The sequence below is a fragment of the Molothrus ater genome, chromosome 3, assembly GCF_012460135.2.
Source record: "Molothrus ater isolate BHLD 08-10-18 breed brown headed cowbird chromosome 3, BPBGC_Mater_1.1, whole genome shotgun sequence".
Classification (NCBI taxonomy): Eukaryota; Metazoa; Chordata; class Aves; order Passeriformes; family Icteridae; genus Molothrus; species Molothrus ater.
The window spans coordinates 64,923,335-64,949,494 of NC_050480.2; the positions used below are offsets into that span (position 1 = coordinate 64,923,335).

The 26,160-nt window shown below is 42.1% G+C and overlaps 1 protein-coding gene across 2 annotated transcripts in view; it reads right to left on the bottom strand.

Moving 5' to 3' along the window:
• Positions 1 to 307: 307 nt before the first annotated feature.
• The window catches only part of DCBLD1 (discoidin, CUB and LCCL domain containing 1), a 46,348-nt gene continuing 20,495 nt past the window's right edge, over positions 308 to 26,160 (bottom strand). The window contains exons 3-15 of one of the 2 annotated variants that reach the window (XM_036380863.2): positions 21,413 to 21,550; positions 20,798 to 20,849; positions 19,993 to 20,065; positions 18,162 to 18,295; positions 14,116 to 14,156; positions 12,638 to 12,853; positions 11,461 to 11,585; positions 9,801 to 9,948; positions 9,605 to 9,721; positions 8,031 to 8,121; positions 6,854 to 6,903; positions 5,211 to 5,330; positions 308 to 2,719 (exon numbers count right to left, since the gene is read on the bottom strand). In XM_036380863.2, coding sequence (XP_036236756.2) covers positions 2,202 to 2,719; positions 5,211 to 5,330; positions 6,854 to 6,903; positions 8,031 to 8,121; positions 9,605 to 9,721; positions 9,801 to 9,948; positions 11,461 to 11,585; positions 12,638 to 12,853; positions 14,116 to 14,156; positions 18,162 to 18,295; positions 19,993 to 20,065; positions 20,798 to 20,849; positions 21,413 to 21,550 — 1,823 coding nt within the window. In that variant the 3' untranslated portion in view covers positions 308 to 2,201. The remainder of the gene's footprint in view (positions 2,720 to 5,210; positions 5,331 to 6,853; positions 6,904 to 8,030; positions 8,122 to 9,604; positions 9,722 to 9,800; positions 9,949 to 11,460; positions 11,586 to 12,637; positions 12,854 to 14,115; positions 14,157 to 18,161; positions 18,296 to 19,992; positions 20,066 to 20,797; positions 20,850 to 21,412; positions 21,551 to 26,160) is intronic. The other variant, XM_054514359.1, reaches the window with a different exon arrangement.

A 26,160-nucleotide genomic window follows, 5' to 3' on the forward strand; every position in this document is an offset into this window, starting at 1 on the left:
GTTTCAAGCTCATCAGGAGGGCATCCTCATCCTTTCCTCAATCATACGCTTCCTGCAGCAGGGTTTGCTGCAGGAGTTTGTTTGTGGGTTCTTCTTCTCTAGAGCTTATGGACAGAAAATCTGGGCTAAATGGGGCACCGAGAGAATCTTTTTTTAGCCTGTCACACTGGAGCCGTGAATTGCAGCAGCGCAACTGGCACTTTTGCAGGGCGTGAGGAACACTTCCTTGTCACCCTGCAGGGTGTGTGGCGGGAGTGGGCGTGCAGCGATAATCGAATCACTGAGTGAAGTGGCAGGCCTGTGTGGCTGATTTACAAATACCAGTGTTCTTTATTTACACAGACATGTAAACAACAGAAGGTAAACAACACCGCCCAGCTCGGTCTAACAAACAGGCTGCTGCTGTTTCACTTCAGGACCTGAGGTGTTTTAGACATTTCACAGAAACTGTATTGACAGCAAACACAGGAAGGCTACGAGGTTACCTTGACTCTTTCTCTCTGCACGGGAATCGCATGCACGGTGCGGCAGCGCGGAGGAATGGCACCGCCTGAGGCTGCAAAACAGGGGTATGCAAGCAACCCACCCAGAGCTGGCCTTAAGTTCGGGTCTGGCCGGAGTCAGCAGTATTTGTGAGCAGTACCACTGCAACCAGTCTGTCCTCTGACAGCACTTTCCACCCAGAGGTCTGAAAGCACTCTGCGAACAGACTGATCAATCTTCGTTGCATCCTTTGCAAATCATCCCATTTATGTACAAGGAAATAAAGAGAGGGCCTTCAAAGAGTGGCTTTCCCAGAGCTCAGGTTTTACTGGTCTCGTTTCCCAACCTTGTGCTTTAAGCATAGCACCATTCTTTCTTCACAGAAGTATATTGCTTCTTGGCATTTTAGGACAAGCTTTTGAATACAAAGAAATGCCCCAAGCACTGGAGGTAGAGGGGCAGTGGACGGTCCCAGTCATGACCAGAAGCTGCTCTGCTCCAAAGCTGCCCCTGCTGAAAGAGGAGCCAGCTACTGTGCGATACATTGCACCCAATCCCAAGCTTTTTCAAGTTTGTCTGAAAACGGAACTAAGGGAAACATTAGCTGCAAAAGAAAAACTGTTCAAAAACAACAGTGCTGATGTGCTGTCTTGCAAATTTAACTGCAACAGTAACCCAAACACACACTGTGTTTCAGTTAGTTGAAATACTTTTAACAGAAATGTTACACTAAATTTGTAAGACAGAAAAATATCTAGTGGAGAAATTAAGAGTTCAGGAAGTTTGCTGCTTTGTGCCAAGGAACAAATTTCCTTAAAGTTTTAGCAGCAGAAAATTGGCTAGGGCTTGAACAGCACTGAGTTCTCAGCTGTAAATTCACATTTTGGTTACACACACACTTCCTAAATAAAAAAATTAAAATAATTTCTCCAGATTAACTGGTATTGGATATATTGTTTGGTTCTGTTTTTTTGGTTTGGTTTCTTTTTTATTTTTTTTTTCCTGTTGTGGAGTGATAACCATGGCTTGAACCCAAAACCAGTTTCAGCCTTTCTACCTGTTTTCTAACATGAATTGCAAGTTCGATGGGCTCAGCTTGTATGCTAGATCAAATTCAAGCATGTGAGAATTGCTGCTAAAAAAGCAGCTGGGAAGTTGTGTTTGAGCACAGTATTTAAATACTCAGCTGACTTCTCTCATGCACATTATGCAGCAAGAAGTTTAACTTCTATCCTCCTAATTAGAACTACAGCCCTATCTTTAGTTATCATAGGAAAGGAGATGAATCAACACAACCATAACATACACCATTTACAGCTGCCAGTACAGCAGCAGGTAAGATAAAGACAGAAAAAGAGGACTGTTTTTCTTAAATAGTCATTCCTGCAATCCTTTCAAACCCCCAGGTGAAAAGGAAACCTAAGAAATTCTCCTTAAATAAAAGCTATGTACAAATTGCACACATTGCAAACGGAGCACTGAGATCAGTTACAGAAAATAAGATGTACAGTCTTCACTGATAACATCTCTCTTGCTATAAACAGTGATAAACAGCATATGCTTTCTTCAGATGTCAGAACCCAGCAAGACAGCAATATTATGTACACAGGGCTTGTTTGCCTTCTGCCTCCCACAGCAGAGCCCCTCCAAACTCTGTTTTCACTTCAGAAAGCTGTGCAGCGACGTTCCTGCGCACCGTGCCGCTGCTGCTCGGCAGATCACAAGAGAGCTGTCATTGCTGTCTGGCTGATGGGCTTTAGGCAGTCTCTGGGCGTGGAGTACCCCTCGCCCCCGAGAGCACTGTGCTGGGGCTTCTGGTAGTCTGTGCTGTAGCTCACGGAGGTCAGAACACCATTAACTTTGGGTTTGTCGTAGTTTATGACACTCTGGGGTGTCTGATAGTCTCCGTTCCTGGTGTCGGTTTTGCAGGAGCTGGAGAAGCTGCCAGCGGTGAGGGAATGTATCTGAGACGAGGCGACGGGAACGTTATAGCCGTTCTCAGGGGGGAAATTACCTTCTCTTGCTATGTGCCGCTCTATGATGGGGGTGGCGTACTCGGGCTCCTGGCTGGTCAGGGGCAGAGCATATTCATGCCTGTTAGCTCTGTGAGGGCAGTGATAGTGATTTTCAAACTCAGAACTCCCCCTTCTTCCCTCCTCTTTGGTGTCCATGGGGCGAAAAGTAGATCCTTTACGTGTTACCGTCCCAGTTCCGATCATGAGAGGCTGCTGATAATCTAAAAGGAAGCATGAAATGCTCAGTAAGGCATAGATTGGTTATCTTATGTATATAATACTTATGCACAGATAGGTATTTTATGTTGAAAAGCTACTCTGTTTTTGTATCAAAAGTGTGGTTTTTGGGGGTGTGAGGAAACCTTTCCCCAACACTGATCCTGTAACCTCCTTTAGCGAGCAAGAGTTGCAGAACATAGCAGAAGCTTTTCCACAGAGAAGGTCCAATCTGCCACCTCTTTTTCTACTCTCTCCCTCCCTTTCCCTACTTACCCCCCCAAATAAATTAACATTTCTGGAGTATACTTGAAAGCCCTAAGAAAGAGTGAGGTCAACAAAACATTAACAACAAACTGGAAAAAGGACATTGCATGAAGATCCACAAGCGAGAAGTTCTCCAAAATGAGTGTTCCACTTTTGGAATAATTAAAATGCCCAGAGGATTCATAACGAGCCGGCTTTATTTAAAAGGCATCTCACAGCAGCTGACTGACAAGAAGGATGAAGTTAGGCAAAACGGCAGCCAAGAGAGTCAATGGAAGTGTGAAATGTGCTAAGCCAGCTCAGCACGGCTGCAGGCGTGCCAGGGGGGATGAGCTTGGGGGGAGAAGCGGGAATGGTGCTGCCGGAGGGACTGGGCAGTCACCCAGTCAAAGGGGATGGCAGGGATAGAGCTGGCCTAAGGCCTGAGCAGGAGCAAGGAGTGAGATGGAGGAAACATGGCCACAAGAAGCGCGTGCTTGCACCTCTAGCTAAGGTAGGTGCCAGGCTGTGTGTGAGGAGGTCTGAACGAGAAAGTTTTCTGAAAAAACAAGCAACACTGTTATGAGGAAAGTGAACGTTCTAACTTTCTCGCTTTGGCGCTGGTGACAATCTCGTACAGATACCAAGGGTGGCCTGAACAGCTCTAGTAAATGACACTGCTAAAGTGTGGTGTTTGCACGCAGGCGTGAAGAAGTTAGCTCGGTTTCTGTTCTGGCATCGCGGTTCATCTGACATGAGCGTCGAATTCGATCCCATATGTCCTGTGAATCTTTTTGGCAGTTTCTGGCTGGGTCCCAAACTTCAGCTTGTAGGGTGAAGGTGTTATGATATTTCTCTAAGTAAGTAGTGCAGCTCTCCCCAGCATCGCTGCCACCATCCCCAGAAATCTCTCTCGCTCAGGATGGAGCATCTCGGCTTCCTCCTGGCTGCCTTTGGGAGCCAGCAGGCAGTCTGAAGTGAGGGAATTCCATGTAGCATGAAAACCTATATGCAAACTGTGTGCTCCCTGCAATTAAATTATTAAATGGCACATTTCTAGGTTGCATCCACATTCTTATTTCATGGCTTTTTAATTTCAAGGAGACTGCAGGTGAAATGCTAAGGCTGGGAATATGCCTGAGCCAGGCTGAGAGTTCAGACTTCCCATAAACACAGCAGGAGGGGATGGTGGAGAGAGCAAAGACTTCCCAGACATGGCCAGGGAACCAAAAAAACCATATTATGTGAGCAACCTTTATTCGTTCTTTTTCCTTAAAGCTGCTTTATAGGTCTCTGCATATTTATATTGAAAGTTTCTATAAAGGATTGAAACTGTCTTTGAAAGATATTGAGAGCAGCACCATATGGAATTACAGTAACCATCCATTTGTTTTTTAAATGTATTTCTCTGCCAAACACAATGAAGAAATTCTAAGGGATTTCTAAGGTCTGGGGGCTGGAAACAGGAAACTAATCTTTCTTCAAGAGTGCTGATTACTGATCCCATGAAATGGCTGGTCTCACTAGCCTTACCAGACAAACTAGACTAGGCGGGGATAAGATGTGCTAAGAGGATGAATTAAAAAATCATCCCTTTGGGATGCAAATAGTACTGATGCTCCTTCATTGGGATTTGCTCTATCCAAACAGTGACCTGGAGCCAAAGTAGCACAGGAAGAAGTGCTGTGGTTGGCTTACTTCTTCCCTCTCACCTACCTGCCTCCTCTTCAGGAGGCCTGATCTGCCAGATAGTTCAGGAAAGCTGCACAGGGATCTGAGCACAACTTCCAGCTAGGCATGAAATCCCACTATAAACCAAGTAAGTAATTTTTCTATTTGATCAGCAGCAAGGGGCTGATCATTTCTTTGTTCCATTTCCAGAGACACTTGTGTTTAAATAGAAACACAAAAATTAGTCAGCAAAGGGAAGCAATCCTATCCTAGGCACATTCTTGCACTTTATCCATGCCTGAGTGCCCTCCATCAGTATCTTCAGCTGCAACTCTTTCAGAGTCAGGAAATTTTTCCAACAACTCCACAAAAACAAAATTCCAAAACAGTGGGCCTTTCCCTCCCTAATATATTTATAGCTGCTTCACTATACATTTGGGATGAACATAAATAAATCTATTCCTGGGCCTCAGTTTGCATAAGAGCTGAAGCTTGTCACACTGCTGGGCCATCCCTCTGCCTGTTACTGGCTCTGCACACAGAGCAAAAGGGATGGATCCGAGGGGGAGCAGCTGTTACCTGCCATGTCACTGGTGACCAGATCCAGCTTTTGTGGTGTCTCCTTCTCATTATTATAGCTGATGGTAAATTCGGTTGACTGATGTCTGGTAAAGGGCTGCTTGATTTGTTTCCAACAACCTGTGAAAAAGAAATTAAAATAGAAGGCTTATCAGCAAGTTAAATGCTTGGAATCAGAAGACTTACCAGAAAGTTTAATTTTCGGTATACTCATTGCTGTCAATATATTGAAATAGTTTTAAAACATGACTAAAATGGGCTGTTTGTTTAAAAAAAGCCCCCTGAATATGGAGGGTGAAGGAAGAAGTGAATCATCAACTGGGATTTCCAAGTTTATATAAGATTTTTTTGGCAAGAAGGGCTCAAACTCTGTAGGTGCCTACAGTAATGCCTTAACAAAGTATATTGATAAAATACCAACTTTAAGTCAGTTGTGTTTAGGCATTGAATATGTGGCAAAAATAATGCTTAAAATTTCTTCTTTTGCAGTGGATTAGTGTGGCTTCTGATTCATTGGTATCTGAGCACCTGCACTCATCAATTAACTTGTTCTCACAACATCCTCGTGAGACAGAAAAGAAAAACTCCTCAGTGTCAGGGACTTGCTGGAGCCTGCGCCAGGAGGTCTGGGGAGAGGTGAGCTTGACTCACAGCTTTGCAAGCCCCAAGCCTGGTTCACAAGAGCTTAGGAGCTTGATTTATGAAGCAGACACACAAGAAATGAACTGACTGGGTAAGAAGCTATCTCCAATTTCTTGGGATTTGTCCTCATTAGCAAGTGAGAAAGGATTATGATGTGACCTTGAAAAATCATATTAGCAAATATGATGTTAAGTACAAATTAATTTTCTAATGAGGGCGAGCTGCAGTGGGTAACAGCATTCCTTTCACTGACGTCAGCACCTACTGAGGGATGAAATTTTGGAGCTGAGCTATTGCAAAAGACTTGTCAAGAGACATATGAAGTGCTCAGTGGTTTGGGTTTTTTGTGGAAAGCCGAGTTTCAGAAGGATATTCCTCGACAGAACTGGTTGGCCAGGAAAACACCCCAACTGCCAAGCTGATGGGAACCCCACTCTAGAAAATGTTATTGAGCAAGACAAAGAAAATACTTCATCGGGATTTTGCAGTCATCTCCTAAAGCAGTGAGCTCAAGCCAATCCCTCATTGAATACAGTTCACTGTTCTTAGGCTTTATAAATACAGTTCCAGCCAGGAAGGGCAGTGAGAAGAAAATACTAAAGCCATAAAAAATGATTATCCCTTGCTCTCTTAGAGAAAGGCAATCCCCTCTGCTGTGGGGAAAAGAGAAGCAGCGATTTTCTGCAAAATAGGTATTTTGGAAGTGGGAAGGAAAAGGAGGGCACCTGGGAGCACTCTTACATGCTAATTTATGCACTCTGTATAATAGATCTTTTGTTAATTGCCTTTCTGTCATAGAAACCAAATTATATTGTTTCTCAGGGCACTGTGCTAGGATGACACAAGTGGGACTATCATTTGCTGTTTCCCTTGTATGAAGAGGTGAATTTGAATGAGGAAATGTGGATGCTATTTCACAAGCATTAAATGCTTAGCTGCATAAACCCCTTCCTGCTGGCCCAGTGGACAGGACAGGACAAAGTGCATGATTCTCCACTAACCTGATTTCTGAGTACTGGATAATCCGTAAGAAAGTCCTTTGGCTTCTCGCCTGTGAGGAGAGGAAAGGGTTTATAAACATCAGTACTTAGAGCATTTCAGCTTCGTGCCTTAGCTCCAGCAGAGCCTTTTTATTTAGTGGCTGAGGACAAGGCTTCACTTTGAGTTCCTGGAGGTTGTTGTTTACTAGAACATCAGGCATGCAAACCAGCACTTTGACATTTTCTTTTTCTCCATCTATGTGCAAGTTGTGAGTGCTGGTGTTCAAATTTCCAGGGCTGGCACTCACAAGTTTGATGCGTCTATGTCTAGATGTGTCACTCTGGGCTATGTTTGGGTCTGCTCTTCTGAATTCTTTGGCTATTTTATAGATTTACTGGGAATCCAGGGCAGAGCTGAGTATCACTGGTGATGAAGCAGCGTCACCAGAGCATTGCTTACACTTCCAAATCCCATCTGCTGACAGAAGCATTTCCTGGTTCAACATGCAAGTGCAGGTTCATAGGAATGTGCATCTAGCAGGAAGCACAGTTAGCAGTGATTGTTCCAGTCCTCAGTATTGTGAGATGAAATAGCTTCATTTTAGCTGCTTACACCAGTGTATGTGTGACTCCACAGAGCAGAGCTCTGCTGGCAGCCTGCTAGGGTAAGTGCTCTAACTTAAGGGACTGGGAAGCAGAAACACAACAGGAGGGAAATGAAAGAAAATGATCCAGATAGATAGCTCAAATCTTCCTTCCCTTCACTGAATTTTTATTTGGCTTTGGTGTGGTAAGTTTCCTGTCTTTGACTACTTTACACCTCAATGCATGTGGGTATATGTAGGGTGAAGAGAGCAGCTGGTTATGCACAGTTCTGACCTGCTTTACCTTCATTTTTCTCCGACTAGGGGAGGCATACAGTACGAAATATAATTTACAATGTCCATAAATGCACCAGCTCCTCTTGGTTTAATTTATAATTTGCATAGTGGTTCTGTCAGAAGGGCTTCCCCATATGTGCTACAATTTAAACCCTGCAGTGGGTACCCTCAGCACTGAGTTCTACTTTAAAAGAAAGACTGACAAACAGGATCAATTCCCAGCTCCCTGGTAAGGAGGCTCTGGAAAGAGGGCATGGAGTTGGACAGGCTAGCTAGGTACCCACAAATGCCTCCTTTGACAAAAACCAGTATCTTACTTGCGTAGGGCTGCGCAGATACAAATTCCAGAGAACAAGAACAGAAACAGCACGATGAAGATGGGGACAATTATAGCTGTGAGCTTTAAACCTGCATGAGAAAAAAGAAGGGATAAAAGTTTAAAAGGTAAATTACTCCAAAGATGGTAATTTTTACTACAGCAAAAGGTAAGATAATGTTGCAGGAATGCTTCTTGAAGAGAGCATGAGAATGTACAACTGTAAAACTAAAAGACAATCCTCAGCCATGGTTGGATGCCATGGACCCGTGTGGAACAATGTTGAAACAAAATAGTTGAATATACTTTCTCAAGGGTTACACTTGACTTGGCATCTATTTGCATCCTTACAAAGAGCAGCTCTTTCTTATTACACACTAGATGACTTTTAAAAACCCACTCATACACACTCTGTTTGCAGTTGCTTATAAATCTGCCAAAGGAGACTGCAATTTTACATGCCAAGTATCTGGCTCATGCTGAACTGGCTGAAACATTTCAGTCAAAATAGCTCAAAGATTTCCATGAGGGAACCTAGGGAAAAAATCCTGTTCAGCCACTGTTAAATTCTAACACAACATGCTTTAGAGCAGGGATTTGAAAATTAGAAGTGGGGTGGCTCTTGTGTCAGGAGTGTGCTGTTCCCTGTTTCCACAGACACTTTTCAGCTGTGAGAATAAGGCAGTAGAAGTGTCCACAGGGTATTTACAATTTAGCAGATGAAATCTCAGTGGATTTCATTTTCAGTGAACATGGATATGGTTTAGTCCTACCGCTGCACAGATGAACAGAGCTTTCTTGCTCTTGGCAAGCAGTTTCAGAATTTTTTTTTCTTCCACTGATTGCTTCTTACAACTATTTTTTTTCACAGAGGCATTTCTACAACTATCAGCTACCTAATGGGTAGTAGCATTTGGTACAGTGGGTCTGGCAATTCCTGCCTGGCTATGAGCCCGCTAAACAGTCAGTATAAGCACCAAATTTTGTTTGTTTGCTTTTTAAAGTCTAAGAAGTTAGCTCCACAACATTAAAGGATGAAGACCGCAAATTCAGGGAGTATTACACAAATTAAGGTTGTCTGAGCCCCCATAAACACAGGCATTATGGAAGAGTGTTTAATTAGACAATCAGGCACTGCTGTATGCTGCTTTCAGCTGGGAACTCGCTCTGGAAGGAGTCATGGTTGTGTGGAGGTAAGATAACACTTTAGTGAGACAACTACTTCACATACTAAAAAATTCTAAAATACAGGATGAAAGTGAGGAAGAACTGTACCAAAAATTGCTGCTGAGTGCTCACTGTATTCCCTTGAGCCACCCACCAAGCATGGCAAATCAACCAATATGACAGGGAAACCAAAGCCCAATGTTTAACACATCAAGGAAAATTAAGGCTTTCAATCTCTTTCTGTGCCTTAAGACAAAAAGAACTTATTGCTCCTCCCTCTTCTCTCTGTCATTATTAAAGTCTGAAGGGAAAATAAAAGTTTTGATTTGTGAGAAAGTTTAAAGTTCACTCAGACTGGGCTGAAGACATGATGCATCCTAGAGAAAATGCAGCACTAGGTAGTATTACCCAAGCTAGTTTCTTCGGAGGGGATGGGCTCTGTAACAGTCCTGTCTTCTTTTCCAAGGGAGGTTTCTGTGCTCTGACTCGGTTTCTGCCACATGGAATGCGTGAAGGAGCTGTTGGCTGCAAGAGAGAAGGGGGCATCAGTGGCACTGGGCAGCACAGGGGGCTTCAGAGGCACCATGCACTGCTGACCCCATACCTGGCATTATTCTACAGCCCATCAGCTCCAGCTTCAGGGCTATCCTTTGGTTCCAGGTCTGAGGGATGATCCGCACGTAACGGGCCACGATGGGAGGGATGAAGTTATTGCGCACTACGTCACCAGCGTTGGAGTTGCCTTGGAACACCTGCAGCGAAAGGGGCACACACATTGCCTGCCCTGCTTTAATAGTCTCTTTCTTCAAAGTGCTCCTGACATCCAACTTCAAAGATTTTCATTCTAAGACTAACACACTGATAACCTGGGATTCAGCCACAAGATTTTAGGAATTGAGAGTTCTGGAAAGAAATAATCTTTTCAGTTGTGCCAGATGATCACATTTTTCTGTTAGCTTGGAGGAGAAAGATTGTCACCGTTTCAATACTGTGTGATTCCCAGCTAATGTATGCTGGTATAATGCTATCATTTTTTATTTAAGAGCAGTGCAGCACCCTTTCTTGGAAACAGCAGACAGAAACATAAAAAGGTAAAACCTGAAGTGAACCATTTCTAGACATTTTAGTAAAATGGTCAGTTTTCTATTAACTACACAGTTGTCACTGCATTTTTATATTATTACCCAGAATCAGCTCAGCCCCTTGTGAAGAACAATCATCCTTGCAATATTAGTTCTTGGAGATGCTTCAGCATGATCTAGGAAAACCTAAAAGTCTGATGAGACAGAGAAGTGAGCTCAGCATATCTTAGATAAATTGCCAGGCCATATAGGATTCTGATGGGACAGGTTCTGTCATGCACCTTAGCTGAAACTAAGATTGTATATAATACTTTCAAAAGATATTTGTATATGACAAGTCACTGTGGGAAACTGCAAGCCTGCATATTTTAATAGTAGCTAAGCCTTTGCAGTTCACCCACTACTAGGCTGATTTGTCACTCTTTGGGCCAGCATCCCCTCAGTTTAACATTTAAAAAGTATTAACACCATTAATGTTGGAAATTCCTTGCCATGCAAGCTAAGAAAAGCAGAGCTAGCAGGAAATCTCTTTTCAGCTCTGCCAAGTTTTCAAAAACTGCCATCAGCCCTGAGGACAGTAGAGCCTTCTCCTGAGGCAAGCTGAGATCCCTCAGGAATGATGAGTGGAGGTCTGACTTTGAACACTGTGGGGACAGGGAGGGAGGCTTTTGGGATTTCTTTTGTTTGAAAGAAAACATGAAGTTTTCAGGGGAAAATGTTTCCAAACAAACTCCACCAGCAGCTCTGCCCTTCACTGGAGGGGTTGTTTCATTTGGCAGGGGGAGGTGGATTGACCATCCCAATGCATTTGGAGCTGACCCTCAGCTTTGCTGGTGCCATACCAACAGCATCCCTGGCACAGGCAAACACTGAGCTGAGCTAAGGACTTGCCCCAACAGCTGCTGTACAGCTCCAGTTACAGCACTTTTTTAAAAGAAGGGTGCAGACATACACATGCCTCCCTGTGTGTGTCCCACAGCTCCACCAATCCCTGGATAACTTCCTTGTTTCAACAAGCTCACTATCTACTCCACAGCCATAAATTACACTGGTGAAGACAGCCCAAGTCTAGACAAGTTTGAAACTCCTAATCATTCTTGACAGTGAAAGCTTGCCCTTCAATGTCAAGACAGCATAGGCATTATTGTTTTGTGTTTTCCTACCCTTCCCACTTTCCCTTACCTTTTCTTCATTGCTCAGAATCCCTTTGTAAGTTCTCCATTTTGAGTTGTTATTTTTATAGTTCATTGTAAATGTCTTCACATAAAAGTTGAAATTCGTGGATCCAGAACCAGTGGTCTTAATCCCTTTTAAGAAAATGCAAGAAACATTTTCATTTGCTATGTGCCTGTTTTAAGGGAACATTTGCAAATGCAAACACAGAAGCCAAAACAATTTGGAAAACTTGATCTTCAAGGTGTTAGTTTATTTTTCAAACTGTGTTGAAATTGAGTTTAAAAGTTGGGTGAAGAATGGAAATCTGTTTTAAATTGTGAACTTAGATCAATAGATATTTTAAACAGAGCACAAAAGGCTCAGGGAGCTGGGTCTGTTCAGCCTTGAGATGTCTGAGGGGACCTCATCAGTGTCTGTCAGTATCTAAAAGGAGTGTGCCAAGAGGATGGAGCCAGGCTCTGCTCAGTGTTGCCAAACAACAGCACAAGAGGCAATGAAAGTGATGCACAGGAAGTTCCACCTGAACAAGAGGAAGAACTTCTTTACTGTGGCCAAACACTGGAGCAGGCTGTCCAAAGTGGTTGTGGAGTCTCTCTCACTGGAGATATCCAAGAACTACCTGGACACAATCCTGGGCTATGTGCTCTAGGATAATCCTGCTTGAGGCTGGACCATATGACCCACTGTGGTGCCTTCCAGTTTTACTCATTCTGTGATTCTGTGACTCCAAAATGAAAATTGCTTTTTGATATTATGGTCTGTATTGGCCATCTTTACATCTTTAGCAGCAACTGTAATTTACATTTTTACAATCAAACCAGGAGATGGAAACAGGAATTTCTTTCACCTAGGCCTTGTTTCAAAGGCTGTGACTTTCATGTTTCTTATTGATTTCAGATCATCCACCCAGACTCCACTGCTCCGTGTGTAAGTATTTTGTTCTGTCAGCGTGTTTACAGATCAGATATGCGTAGCTGAGTTCAATCCTATACCCTCGTAGGAAGACCAGTCTTGCAAATAGTTTCTTGTTTTAAACAGGAAAATTATATTCCTGAGTGCAGAAAGTGCAGAACACTTAATTACATTTAACAAAAGAAACGTTGCATTAGTGCACTATCAGCTTTCCAGCTGCACTCAGTTTCTTCTCCAGCTGAAACCCTCTAATTCCCAGAGAGCGACATACCTGTAATTCTCTTCTTCTCTCCCAGGTCTATCTCCAGCCATTCCCGGTTGCTGCTGTGGTTGGAGGCCCAAGACCATCCTGGGACTTGTAGCCAAGCCTTGTCTGGGGACCACAGGAGTAGTTGCCCAAATTCATTGGTTTCCTCCCAGTAGGAAGATGCAGTAACCTGGCTCTTGGAGAGGAATCCCTCTTCCAGACTGAGAGATTTGTTGCAGCCTAGGAGTCCCCACACAGACAGGCAGAAGGAGTTATTTTGCATTTTCACAGGATATTTTTATATTAGGCTAGCAACATTTGAAGACCACCCACAACAGCAAAGTCAGACATTGCTGAATCTAGTGCTAGCCTGATGCTCTCCATTAGCTGTGGTGTTTACCAGTCAATTTGTAGCGTATGATCCAGTACCAGAGAGCTGCAGTCCCAATCCTTTACCAGTCTAACTCCTACATACATGACACCTTCTGACTACATCTGCTATTTTTGCCATTTAGTTTTTTAATCTCTGCACTTTTGTCTCATTCCTGTGAAGACATATTTTATTTTTAAATTTTTCCTTCTGAAACATAATATTTATGTTTTGAGATTGGCATTAACTAATTCTGCTGTACAAAACATTTCACAGATGAAGGCACTGTACTGAGAAGAATACTTTACTGTAAATATTTCATGATTCCCACCTGCAATTAGGGTTAGGAAAGTTACTCATTAGAGAAGCTCCTTGATACAGCTGCCAAGATGTGATATCATGAAGATAATATCTGTGGGTAAGCACTACAAACTCCACCAAAGAACCCACAAAGTCTCTGCACATCAAGGTTCTTCAGAGAAAACAGGCCAGTGGAATATGGTTCAATGAAGTTAAAAATAATTCCTTGGCAGATTCAAAGGCCTATACATGCTCTACAGTTTTCAGTAGAATAGTAAATGATTTTATCTCACATGAGTGAAATATAATTCAAATGAACGAATGCGAACTTTCCCCCCCTCTTTGCTGTGTTTTATGGAAATGAACGGCTTGACAGATTAAAAGAGGGTTTTGCATCTTGGAAAGCCATAAACAAAAACGCCTTCTGTATCAGTGCAATATAAATATATTTTCATTTCTCCTATGTTTTCTTTCTCCGCTTATATGATGAAGATGGAAATTACAAATATCTGAAGAAAAACTGCTTTCATTTTCTGTAGCCTAAAGTACATAAAAATGGGATTATCTGATTGTCATTTTTCATATGCTGGCACCAGAAATGTAACAGCAGAATACTATTTCTGTTTCTCATCTATGTGTGTATGACCGCACATATTCTGTGTTTTTTCCTAGCTCACTTCAGATCCCTTCAATTTTTTTATTCACTTGCCAATTTTAAAAAGCTGTTGTCCTAAAATATCCTTCCTAGACACAGCCTGACATTCTCCTGATTATTTTTTAAAACTTTTACAGAAAATATTTAAATAGCTCAAAACAAAGCAATTTTTCTTACCATTTGAAGTAAACGTAAATCGCTTATCTGACAGAGAACCACTGTAAGAAAAGAAAAAGGTAATTCAGCCTCTCATGAGGTGGTCACAGGAGTGCTGAGGTAGAGCTGCACAATCACTGTTTATCCAGTAAAATATCTCTGGCCAGACAGCCACTTTCTCTGCTGGCTGGATACTGACCCCCTTAAGAGCACTCAAGTGCGTCTCTCACTGTGACTGAATTCAGGTCATTTTTTAATGGTTTTGAGCATTTTTTAAAGCTTTAGAGTGACTTCCCATTGCATCACCCTGTTACTCCTGCTGCTTGTGAAAGAGCTACACTTGATGGAGACTAAACCACACCAGCTCTGGCCATTCCTACTTGGGCTACAGGTGTGTCAAAGGATGGAAATGGGATGAAAACTACTCCTTGTTTTAATCTGGGTGGGAACCAGTTCTGTTATAACCACTGCCAACCTCTCCCATCAGGAATGGTTCTTTATGCTCCATTAAACACATCTATGGCTTCCTTTTCTTCCTCCTTCTGACATGGATTGTTTTGCTTCAGGGGAAAATTTCTTGGGCCACTCCACACAGCCCTGCACAATGCAGGACAAGATAAAATCACCACTCTAAGGGAGAGCTGAGTTTTCCTTGGCCTCTCAGGGAGCCGCTTTCTAATTCCCAAGGAGATGCCCCTGAGGTTTCATTCCAGAAGCAATGAATCCAACTGGCTGCCTCATAAAAGAAAAGCCAGGCTTTTAACATGAAATTAGTTTGGATTTCTTGAAAATCTGCCCCCTCCACTGTCACTTCAATTAGCTGCATGCATCCCTGGCCCCTTTTGAAAAGCCTTGGCTAGCGTGACTAAGCAGTAAAACAACTTCTGCACCAAGCATGGAGACAGTTCCCTTTTAGGCTGCTCTTTCTTTGTTTTTGGCCAGGAAAATTTCCCCCAAGCTACTGTCTGCAGCCTCACCACGGTGTTATATGTTTACAGGGCTATATGTTTTGAGAGCACTGCAAATGGGGAATAGGAAAGTAGTCCCATGTCAAGGTCAATAAAAACACTGCCTTTTTTTGTCACTGAGGGAAAACTAATGACTACAGGCAAATGAAGCCCTTCAGAGCTCGGGGTGGGAGCTGATTTATTTGAGCATGTAGGCGGCTGAGTAGCTAGAAGGGGAAACACAAGGCCTCCCTCCCACATCTTCCCCACAGGCAATCCTTGGGGGCAATCAGATGCACTCTGCTCACTTCAAACCAGTTCGACATCACAGCCAAAACAGTTGTTGATTTCTTAGTGAAGGCAAAGCAATTCATTTCAAGGGAAAAGAAGAAAATAAATACCTAAAAACCTACCCAAAACATCAATCACAGTGCTCCTTGAATACTTATAATGAAAAAAAGTCAACCAGAACCCTTTCAAATAGAGCACTGCAAATTTAGCAAATAGAGGACTGCAAATTTAGAAAATCAAGGTTAGCACTTCTAAGGTCTACAAAGCTATGAAATCTGATAAATTTCTATTGTAATTCACTAAAGAGAACAAGCCAATTCAGTAAGTGGTAATTCATCAGTTTCCTAATGTAACTGTTGGAATTTTGTCACACAGGTTCCACTTTGTCCTCTAAGGGAGGGAATCACTCCATGTTCCTCATTTTTTTTTCTTTTTTTTTGCCAGAGCTGGTCTCAAGCAAACTTCTCCTAAGAATGTAGGTTAACCCCAAATCTTATCTTTCTCTGTTGACAAGCACACAGCCTCTTGCATTTTCAAAGGCAAATGATTCCACGTGTGCAGAGGTATAGTCACAGGCCAGGCCATGCTACAGCACCTGTGCATTTGCACTGGGGCATCAGAGCTGCCCAATAAACCCAGCCATTCGGGCTTCATTACAGCATCTGGGGGTGCAGGTCTGCACATGGATCATGGGAAGTGAAAACCTCACACATGCTGGAGCGTAACAAACACACTGAGAGATGGAGTGGGGAGGCCAAGGTCAGCTCTTGCAGGGTGCTGGGTGAGCAAGACATAACTCCATGTTAACAACACAACACTCAACAGCTCGATGCACTCCAGCAGCAGCTTTTGATGAGGTCAATTTCGGCTAAAGTCGCTAAATAATTTAAACCTTTAATACTGAAATCCACTATAAATGAGATTTTAAAAGCTTGAGCAAGCTCTTATTTAAGGGCATCTAAAAAGCTCTTAAGGCACTGCTGCTCAAGCACCAGTTTTTCCGTGCAGGCACTGGCTCATCAGCAGGATTTTCTTTCAGCATGTAGGCACTGCAGAACAGGGAAGCCATGCAGCTTTGTAGATACTGCTTATAAAAGATTTTTTAAAGCACAAAATGCATTGGTTCATTTTCTTAGTAAACAGGCCTACTCTTTCTAGGAGCCCTTTTTCATGCTTTGGAACAAAAGCATTTCCCTACATACTCCAATTTCTGTCTCCTGGGCTCACACCAACAGTTCATCTGCTCTAGAGACTGTCCCAGCTGCCAGGTGTGGCAGAAACGTTCTAGGAAGTGCTGTGCTGACACTCCCATTTTTCTCAAACTCTGTGCCCTCTAGTTTGTGGGCAGTGAGCCTGTGGCTTCCTGTAGAACCTGCAGAAAGCTTCTGTTGTCTCCTCAGGGCAATTCTGTCCCTTGGAGATGTGCATCATGCTCGAGGAGTGCCTCTGTCTGTCCCTGTAGGCAGGAGAGCTACAGGGGCTCTGCTCCTCCTCAGGGTTCTCTCTCAGGCCCTCACATTAAATGAGCTAAAGCCCCTAGCACGTGTACACTTGCAGAATTACACACTTCATTCTTTGACCACTGGCTCTTGTACTGGTGAAAAAAATACAAATGGGAATCACAATACCCTTTCATTATAAAATTTTATGTACTACTGCCCAAGTTACTCCACTGGGATTATCAAGGGTCACAAGCATACGAATGTATGTGAACAGTTCTGTAACATCTTTATGTAAGGTACAAAATATTTAATTTAGGGTTTCACTAAGCTGGCACGTGTGATGGAAAGAATTTGTATTATTTGTTTTATGGAGGGGCTTGGTGCCTGACCAGAGCTCTAAGTCCTGCTTTGCTTGAGACAAGTTAATATTAATTTTCTTTGGCAACTAACTTTAAAAAAAAAATGGAAAATATTTAGGCTGTACAGTTCTTTGGCTATGATCTACATACTACCCAGTTTTGTATACTCCAGCACCATTGTATATAAAGCATTTCAGTCTCTGCTGAAGTTTAAGCACAGCAACAGAGCATAAGAATGGCTTTTTTTTTAATGAATGAAACCATGATTGTAAAATTGTCAGGAGGGTGTCAGAAATCATGGAGAAAACAGGAAAATAGTATAAAAATTACATATTGCCTTAGCTCTCATAGGTTATGGGATGGAAATTTCCCTTCTTAAAAAAGAAAAAAAAAGGCCCCATGTAAAATCCAGATAACATTTGAAAATTAAAAACTATAAACCAACAGGAATGACAGAAGTAGTTGCTGGAAGGTCTTACTGTGCTGGATAGAGATTAGGGGATTTATTTCTACTTCAACAGCAGTACAATTAAAAGTTAGAAGATAAGCAGTAAATATAACAACCTTGCTACAAATATTCTAAAAGAGAAAAACTCTGAAGATGTCAAAAGCACAATGTTTAAGAAGCTGTTCATTAAATCCCCTATGGCTCAATGGCACTTTTTACTTATTTTTCCTAGCTTTTTTTAAACTTCAACACGAATTTATCATGATTTATTAGCTCATCGATTAAAGCTGTTTGTTGCAGAACATCATACTCTCAAGTATCTGCTAACAAAGCAATTTGTAAATATGTTTTGGAAGGAACAGAAGGGGGGAAAAAAATGAAAATACCACCCTACATGGTATAGAGCCACTGAAAACCTGAAACCTCTTCCTATCTCCATTGCCAACACCATTTTAATAAAGCCCTAGAAATGCACCTAACATCTTTTGCTCCCCAAAATGGTGTCCCTGCCCGCTTGTGCAGGTGGTGGCAGTGCCCTGCGCCCGGTGCCAGCCCAGCCCAGCCCAGCCGTGGTACTCACTCGAGGGAGGGGACGCCGTTGGCAACGGCGCCCTGGTAGCGGCTGATGCCCTTGTGCTGCGTGACGCTGATCTGCCCGCCCAGCTCGTCCGCCACCACGCCCGCGTGGATCGCTGACTTGCACAGCAGAGACGTCTGGAAGGCAGGAGCCCCGGCTCAGGAAATCAATCTGACAAGCTGCTAATGCCTTCCCTCCCAAGCTACCGGTATACAGGTGTTACAGCTCATAAAATCCAGCAGAAGCTCAAGAGGAGTAAGAGGCAGGGGTGGAAGAAAGAGGAGTAATCTTGGAAAAATATATGTCTCCCAAAGTAATTTTTCTTTTCAAATGAAAAAAACAAATGATCTGCTTCTGAGAAGGTACTGTAAGATTGTCACTTCTCAGGAAAAAATAAGTCAAAGGCAAGGCAACGCTTCGTTGGGAAGATAAATCAATAATTCCTTGGTGCTCTTGCCTGAAGACAGACCCATCCATTACTGCACTTTAGGATTTGAATTATGGGGCACATTAGGGGTTTGGCTATGTGTTGAGTAGCTGCTGCTGGGTTTTAAGTGCAGCCCATTTCCATTATCTCAGGTGGGATAGTGCTAGATAGATAGAAAAACACAGGCAGGACAACTCATGTGCCAACTAGGTGGCAATAACAGGGCTAGGGCAAAGCAGGAAAGGGACAGAGAAAGGTACAAAGGAAGCTTTCCTAGGGGCTGCAGGCAGAGGCTGGTCAGGTTCACACCGGCCCAGTTTGGGCTGTGCTACTGGACAAGCTGAGGTGCTGGGCTGTCCCCTCCAGGCAGGGGTGGGGAGAGTGGAGGCACAAAGGCAGCACATCTCCAGGGGAGCCCTGCAGGTTCTTCCCATCAGAAAATCCTCCTTAATGGTGGAGGGAGAATTTCTTTTGCAAATTCCTCAGTGTAGATAAAATCTGCATGAGGTCATGCCATGTGCTGCTTTTCTGCCCTAATCATTGGAACCTAATCATTGGAACCAGAATAACTCCAGCTAATGAGAATGTAATGTGGCATTTCTTTGTTTCTTCAGCTCTGCCACTTTCCAGGCTGGAGCCAGCACGCTTGAATAACTGGATGAACAGGTTAAACATGAACACTGACTTTTTGGAAACTCAGTGACTGTGATAGGGTGGGATTTTTCTTCAGTGGTATGATTAGGCTTACTCCTCTGTGAGAGAGGTAAAGATTTCACAGACATGACAGGAGAAGAGTCCAGGGTGAGGGACTCAGAGAGGGCAGAGCTCTGAGCCATATGAACTGCGGATAAATGCAACCACTTCAACTTTTTCAGTTTGAAGAACAAGAAGTTAAAAGAAGCCAGGAGATTGGTAGTTACCAGTGGGATGTGGTAAGGCAGTGTTTAATATTTATTCCATCTCAGAGCATATGCTAGGAATAGTGCTGGCATGACCTTAAAGAAAGCCCACGTGTTACTGAAATGTATCTTTTTCACATGTGGACACCAAACAAGTAAAGGCTAAAATCATATTATTTTGTACAGAAATATTTTGTACATGGACGAGCACTGCCTCAAGAAGGACAAACACTAGGCAGGCTTTTTCCAGAAAGCCAGAAGCCACAAGTAAGTAGGTATATTTGACAATCAGTGGACTTTGTTCTCACACAATTGATTTGTCTGTTTGAAAAGCGTCTCTGTGTGCTTATATACTGATAACTTAACTTATATACTGATAATAAAAGGTATAGCAAAACAGCCCAGAAGAATTACTAACAAGAGTCAAGCAGAAAAAGTTGAAACCTAGTTGTTCTATTCTTGTTTCTTTTGTCTTTATAAATTTGCCCCCATTATCCTGTGTACTTACATCTCTATATCCTTCTCCAATGTTCCCAGAAATGTCACCTGCTATGTCTCTGCAGCCAGCAGGACAGTATCTGCTGTAGTGAGAGAAGAAAGGCTTGTTTAAGGCATGAACTGTAGTGACAGTACACACAAACAAACTCCTATAAAAGAAATGCTCTCAAACCAATAAATATTTTAGCAGTAATTTCTCAAAATTACTGATGCTCTGTTAGTGAGTCTAGGAGCTAGATAAATGGGCCCTTGAGTTCATAGGTGGACTGAACATAGTAGCATACAAAGACCTAGAAAAGCAGTTTAGCAAGGGCATTTATTTCTATTTAGTTCTCTTGTTCTAGAAATGCTACCACACGAGTTTTCAGAGTAAGATAAGCCTATATGCACATCCAGACAGCAGCCAAAAGAGCACAGTTTATTACCATTTCAAACCTATCACAAAGTTCAAGGAACCAAGAAATTATAGCTTGTCCTCAGATAATCTTGTATCAGCTGGGACGTGATCTGCTCCCAAAGGAAGCACTGGAATTTGAGGCTACTTTGAATTTCAAAGTGGAAACTCTTTTTACATATACCATGTAGATGTATGCACTTAATGAGAATTGCTGACAGCTCTGCAACTCCATTCCATCATTTTTCTGGGCCACAGTCTTCCATTCCACACTAGTGCTTCTCACAACCAGCCATTAGACCATTACTCCAAAAAATTTGCTTCTCCAGAAAACCAAAACACTTTAACATTTTCTAACAATTGAATCAGTTGACAGATACTGCAAAGCAAGCCAGAATGCAGAGCTGCAAACCCTGTTTACCTGAATTCAGCCTTTGTGTAGTGGTTTGCTCGTTCCAAACACGTGATCAGATCTGTGAAAATTTACAAATGTCAATTCCAATTGTAGGATATAAAATTACAGACAAATATTTGCCAGAACATGAAATTACATTTAAATACCTCTTTGTATAATACTTTAGCAATTTTATTAGACTGGAAGCAATAGCTATGGTTTTCTTTCATTCTTTTCAACTTCCCCTTCTACTCTTATGCTTTACACTTTCTTCAAAGTTGAACAGACCTCCAGAACATTAAATGTGGGAATGAAAACTTTAATCTCTCCTACCCCTCCCTTCTATCACAGTGTGATGGATGCTGGAGCTCAAAACACAGTGCAGCTTCCAGGAGAAGGCAGTATTTTCCCCTCCACTGGCCCTGTATTGCAAATAGTCTAGGTAGGATTTCAGCAGCTATTATACCTGGTTAATGTTACAACTGTTTCTTACACACATGCTATTAAAAATACCATGGCTCATGCTACTCTAGAAATATTTAGGAACAAACTTTTAGGCTAAAGCTCTATGTCTGTAAAGATGATAATTAAATAGGGGGAGCCATGCCACTAATCTTCTACTACTTTTGGATATCACCTTACCTGGATGATCACTGCTGGCATAGGACAACAAAAAGCCTCGTCCTGACACGTGGGATCCACTCTCAAAGTGAATAGTTGCCTCATTGCTATCTAGAATGATTTCTTTGGGGACAGGCATCACATTACCACAGTAGGGCCCTAGAGACAGAACAAAGAAGGTTTCAAAGTTTAGATGACGTAATTAGGCTGGGAAAGTCTCGTGATTAGCAGAGAATTTCATAACACACTCATTCTCTTTCAGTATCAACCCAAATGTTGACAAAAGGGTTTTGGCTTCAGTCCTTTATGGGTATGAGCTCTAAAGCTACCCTGACAAGCAGTGGCCAGGATCCAGTTGTCTCTGCATGGCAGCAATTCCAGCATCCACATTTCTCATCACATAAGCCTGAAGAGAAGGATTAATGCCCTTCAACCTTTGAAGTACAGCGTGCTCACAACCAGCAGTAATTCATTAGAGAAAATGACACTACATTCAAAAGCAATCCAAGGGATCTAGGCAGGGTCCCTGAGATAAACCCTTCAAATACACACAGCTCATGCCATTGTGGCACAGCAGCCAGTCAGAAAGGATTAAGATCAGATACTGAGCACCTGGTTTTCAAGGACCTGCATGCCACAAGCCAGATTGTACTCCAAGGCAGTAACATTTCCCTTAGAAAATTTCCTAAGCTTTTTTCCATTTAAAACCACATGGTAATACACAGTTCAAGTCTCTAGAGTTTTAAACAAAAAAGAGAGGGAGAGAAAGGGGAAGATGAAGGGAGTGGGACAGGGAGACAACAGCCTTGTGCATACAGTGAATTAGATAAGGGTTTTATAGCTACCAACTGCAGTATCTTGGAACAGTCTTTGGGACACTCCTTTCTTGTGACAGCAGGCATACCCAGGACTCCTAGTAATTACATTTGCTTCTCAGAAAGTCAGTTCCCGAGGGGAGTGTTCCTTGGAGACTGCCACAGTCTTTGCATTTGCCTTCTGTCACCATACCTGGGTGCAAACATTTGTCCCCAGCTGCCCTCAGGCACAGATAATACAGAAAATTCAAAGCAGTTTGGATATACTTGTTCAAATTTATGAGTCTATGTACAATATAAACTGCAAAGAAGAGGTTTTTTTAAGATGGCAAAGAGACTTTTTCCCCAGAGGAAAAAAAATCCAAATGACCCTTTACAAGCCCTCAGCCCATCTGTTCTGCTGAGGTGAATGACAGCTTTTGTGTCCTAAAGCAAGCCTTTGGGATGAAAAACGACCACTTTGATTTTTCCTAGACAACCTCATCTTGGTGGTGGTGGCTACTTTAGGGCAACTTGGAACTGACTTCTGAGACACAAGTAATTACATTCACATCATGACACAAATCTGATGAGTGATACCCATCATAACAGGCTCCTAAAATCTTCTTCATTTTGCTTGGTGCTCTGGGTTAGGGAAGGGGCTCTTTTCCAAATACTTCATTTGCCTTGTAACAACTATAAGGTCAGCCTATAGAGTAGCCCAATCAGAGCCAGCTGTCAGCAGAAGGGACAAACAAAAGGAGGAACTCTTGTCATTTTGGCTTAAAAATCATATGGTGAAGGCAGGCAGGCAGAGAAACAAGCGACGAATGTGACATTTCCCTGGAGTACTCATGTGTTGAAAAATGACTCACGACTTAGTCAGAGAAAACAATGTCTATAAAAAGGGTTAAACAAATTGCTTAGGAAATGAACTTATCAAAAAGACAGCATCTGACACTGTGTCATACCAGTCAACTGCACGAGTGATTTATTTGAGAGGGTCTTTTGTGTCAGGTTGCAGTGGGAGAAGTGCTAACTTAGATATTTTTCTGAGAGAGAGAGAAATGGGGGAAAGACAAGGAGCATTGCACGTCTTCAAAATAAAGCACCTGAGAAAGCTTTAGTCCTTTTCTTCTCTCAAGGACTGTCTTTACATATTTTCTCACAAGTGTTCTTTGGCTTTCTCCCTCGAAGCGATTGGCAGTGACCTATCTACTCTGGAGGTATAATTTAGATGGCTGATTCACACAACCACACATCAGCTGGATCAGGGATGAGTGTCTCTTCCAGTAGCAAGTCTACCTACATTCCAGATAGTTATACAAACAAATCTTACATCATGACAAAACCAATAAAATAAATAAAATATAAAATAATCTAGACACACAGAGCTGTATAATCCAAATTAAAGCAAGAAATTCAGAAGTGATCAGCTTAAGAAACCAACATTCAGTCTAAAGACAAGTTTCCACTATGAAGTAATAAATCGAAAAAGGTTACCAGGCTATGGTTATCTTCTGCCAAGAGCACTTCTGGCGTACCAAGAAATTCCCATAGGTAGCTCCAAAAAAAGTGAGCCTAGGATTAATTCCTTAAAGGATATAGAAGTAAGAAAGAATATATACTCAAGGGAGGAATATCTTCCAAAGGTTTATAAGTTTTCTGCAAAGATTTGTAATTAAAAAAAAAGGGGGGGTGGGCAGGTAGAATTTATTAATACTATGAAACATTCACTTGTTCTTTTGTTGCAAACTGAGGAAGCCTTGCAAAACATTTCAATATATTTCTTCTCAACAATTCAGATAATTGAATTAAACCTTATCAGCACTACACTGTCAGGTCCTCAGACTTGCCTGGGCTGCCCATATGAATACTGTACAACCATAGTGAAGATGAGAGATGACAGAGAAAGCCCCAGTATGAAAATGAGAAACTTGCTTAAAGGGTCCTGTTAATTTTTACTGCAGCATTTGGACTTGACTCTGGATAAATATTTAATTCCTAAACCTGGGACTTAGCCAGAAGTTTTTTAAGATCCCTTTTGAGAACTGCCAGATCACGTTATCAGTTTTTCATCTTCTAATGTTAGTTGTGAGGTGGGCTGTTTTGCATATTCGGCTTGAAAAACGAGTCATGAATGCTGATCTCTCTCAGCTTCCTGTTAAAGTGACTTGGCTGGAGCCCTGCTGGGGTAAGTAGGCAGGATTATTTGGTTTGTTTATAAGAACAAAGGAAAGAGTTTGATTTAATAAACAGATGTGTTACATGTGATGAAGCTGAGTAGGTGCTCTCCATACTTCAATATTACTGTATCTAGATGCCAGGGCCTTTCCTCCTTCCTGTGTCTCATTAAGAAGTTGACCCAACTGTGGTTCCGTCTGTTCACTCCAGATTCCTTTTACACATATTAATAAAAATTCTGCAGGAGAGATATTAGGGGTTTAAGGATTTCAAGTATACTAATTTTAATATTCTCCATAATTAAACTAACTTTTAATGTCTTTCATGCAGAACATTTGATCTGATGGTATGGTTTAGGTGGCTTAAATAAAACACTTTTGTCTCCAAGCAGTATTAACATCCTGCAAGATACACAGTAAATTGTCTCGTGGATATCCTTTGGCTAGCCCCTCTGGAGACTGAAGAGACTATTTTACACTTTGTTTATTTTTTCAATGTTAGCAATAGCCTACTGCTTTTGTCTTTTTCATAATAGTGTTGGTTTGCAAATCTGATGATCTTTACAGCATTGTCTGGTTTTATGAGGTCTAGTTTACTTCTACTGTCAACCAGGCTCTGGCACAGCTCCTGAGCTTTCCTTGTTGAATTATGTTCCTTTATTTTTTCCACTTCCCTTAAGAAGTACTGTGCCCAGAGGACTCTCTTCTTTCACACCAGCTGGCAATGCCTACATGATGCTTGTTTCTCTAGTTCTTAATACTTTCTGCCTCTTCTGTAAGGGTTTTGCTTCCTTTTAGAAGCAACTATTTCCCTCTTCAGCTATTGAATGGCCAGTTCACTATGCTCATTCTGCTTTCACATTCCTTAACTTCATTTGAAATCTGCAGCTTGACATTTGCAGAGGTCTTTAAGAAACTTGGTTTGGATATTAAATAATTATGTCCTCTGTTCAACAGAGAATCTTCTCCCTTTTTTCAGTCTTTACTTGCAGAGTAAGCCATGGTTGGCAGGCAAGATGCAGCAACAATCCATGGATGTTTCTCTAAACGATTATCACGTCTTAATGCATTTGTTTGGGGAAAACAATGTTTTAAATTGTAGCCTTTTCTCAAATAAGTCAATTTGGAATTACCTCAGTAGCTGGGAAAGGACAGGGGATGAGATGAACAGGGATTACACTTGTTTCACTTCAGAGCTAAAAACTCATGCAGAGTGCAAGTCTTTCACAAATAGTTCACAAAACCAGCAAGGATCTGTTGTATGAAAACACCTTCAGTCTCAAAATCCATCTCCATTCCACATTCACACAAATACTTCGATAAGCAATAACTTTTCCTCTCCCCCTTACCAGGAGAGGTCCTCTTTGCTCCAACCCTGACACACACATGGTGCAGTGGGAACCAGCAGGACCCTGCAAGGACACAGAAGGTGCTGCTCTATGTCCTTCCTTGCAGTTTAACACTGCAGATACAAGATGACAGAGCAGTCAGGATGAGACAGCCTGGTTATTCAACATTTAACTCTCTGCAACACAGTCTGATCTCAGGCTGAGTGGTAAGCATTTCTTGTTTCAGGAAAAACAAATACAACTTTCGGTTAAGGTTTCCAAAGGGAAAGACTGCAATAAAGGAAAGAAAAAGGCATCTGAATTAGGTTGGGGAAGTAATCACAACTTTAAAATGGAGCATCTGCACCACCTGCACAGGCTGGTCTGCCTGCTTGACCTCAGGTGAGATTGCCTCTTTTAACATGGTTGTGGTTTTAGCCAAATCCAAACACAGAAACACAGCA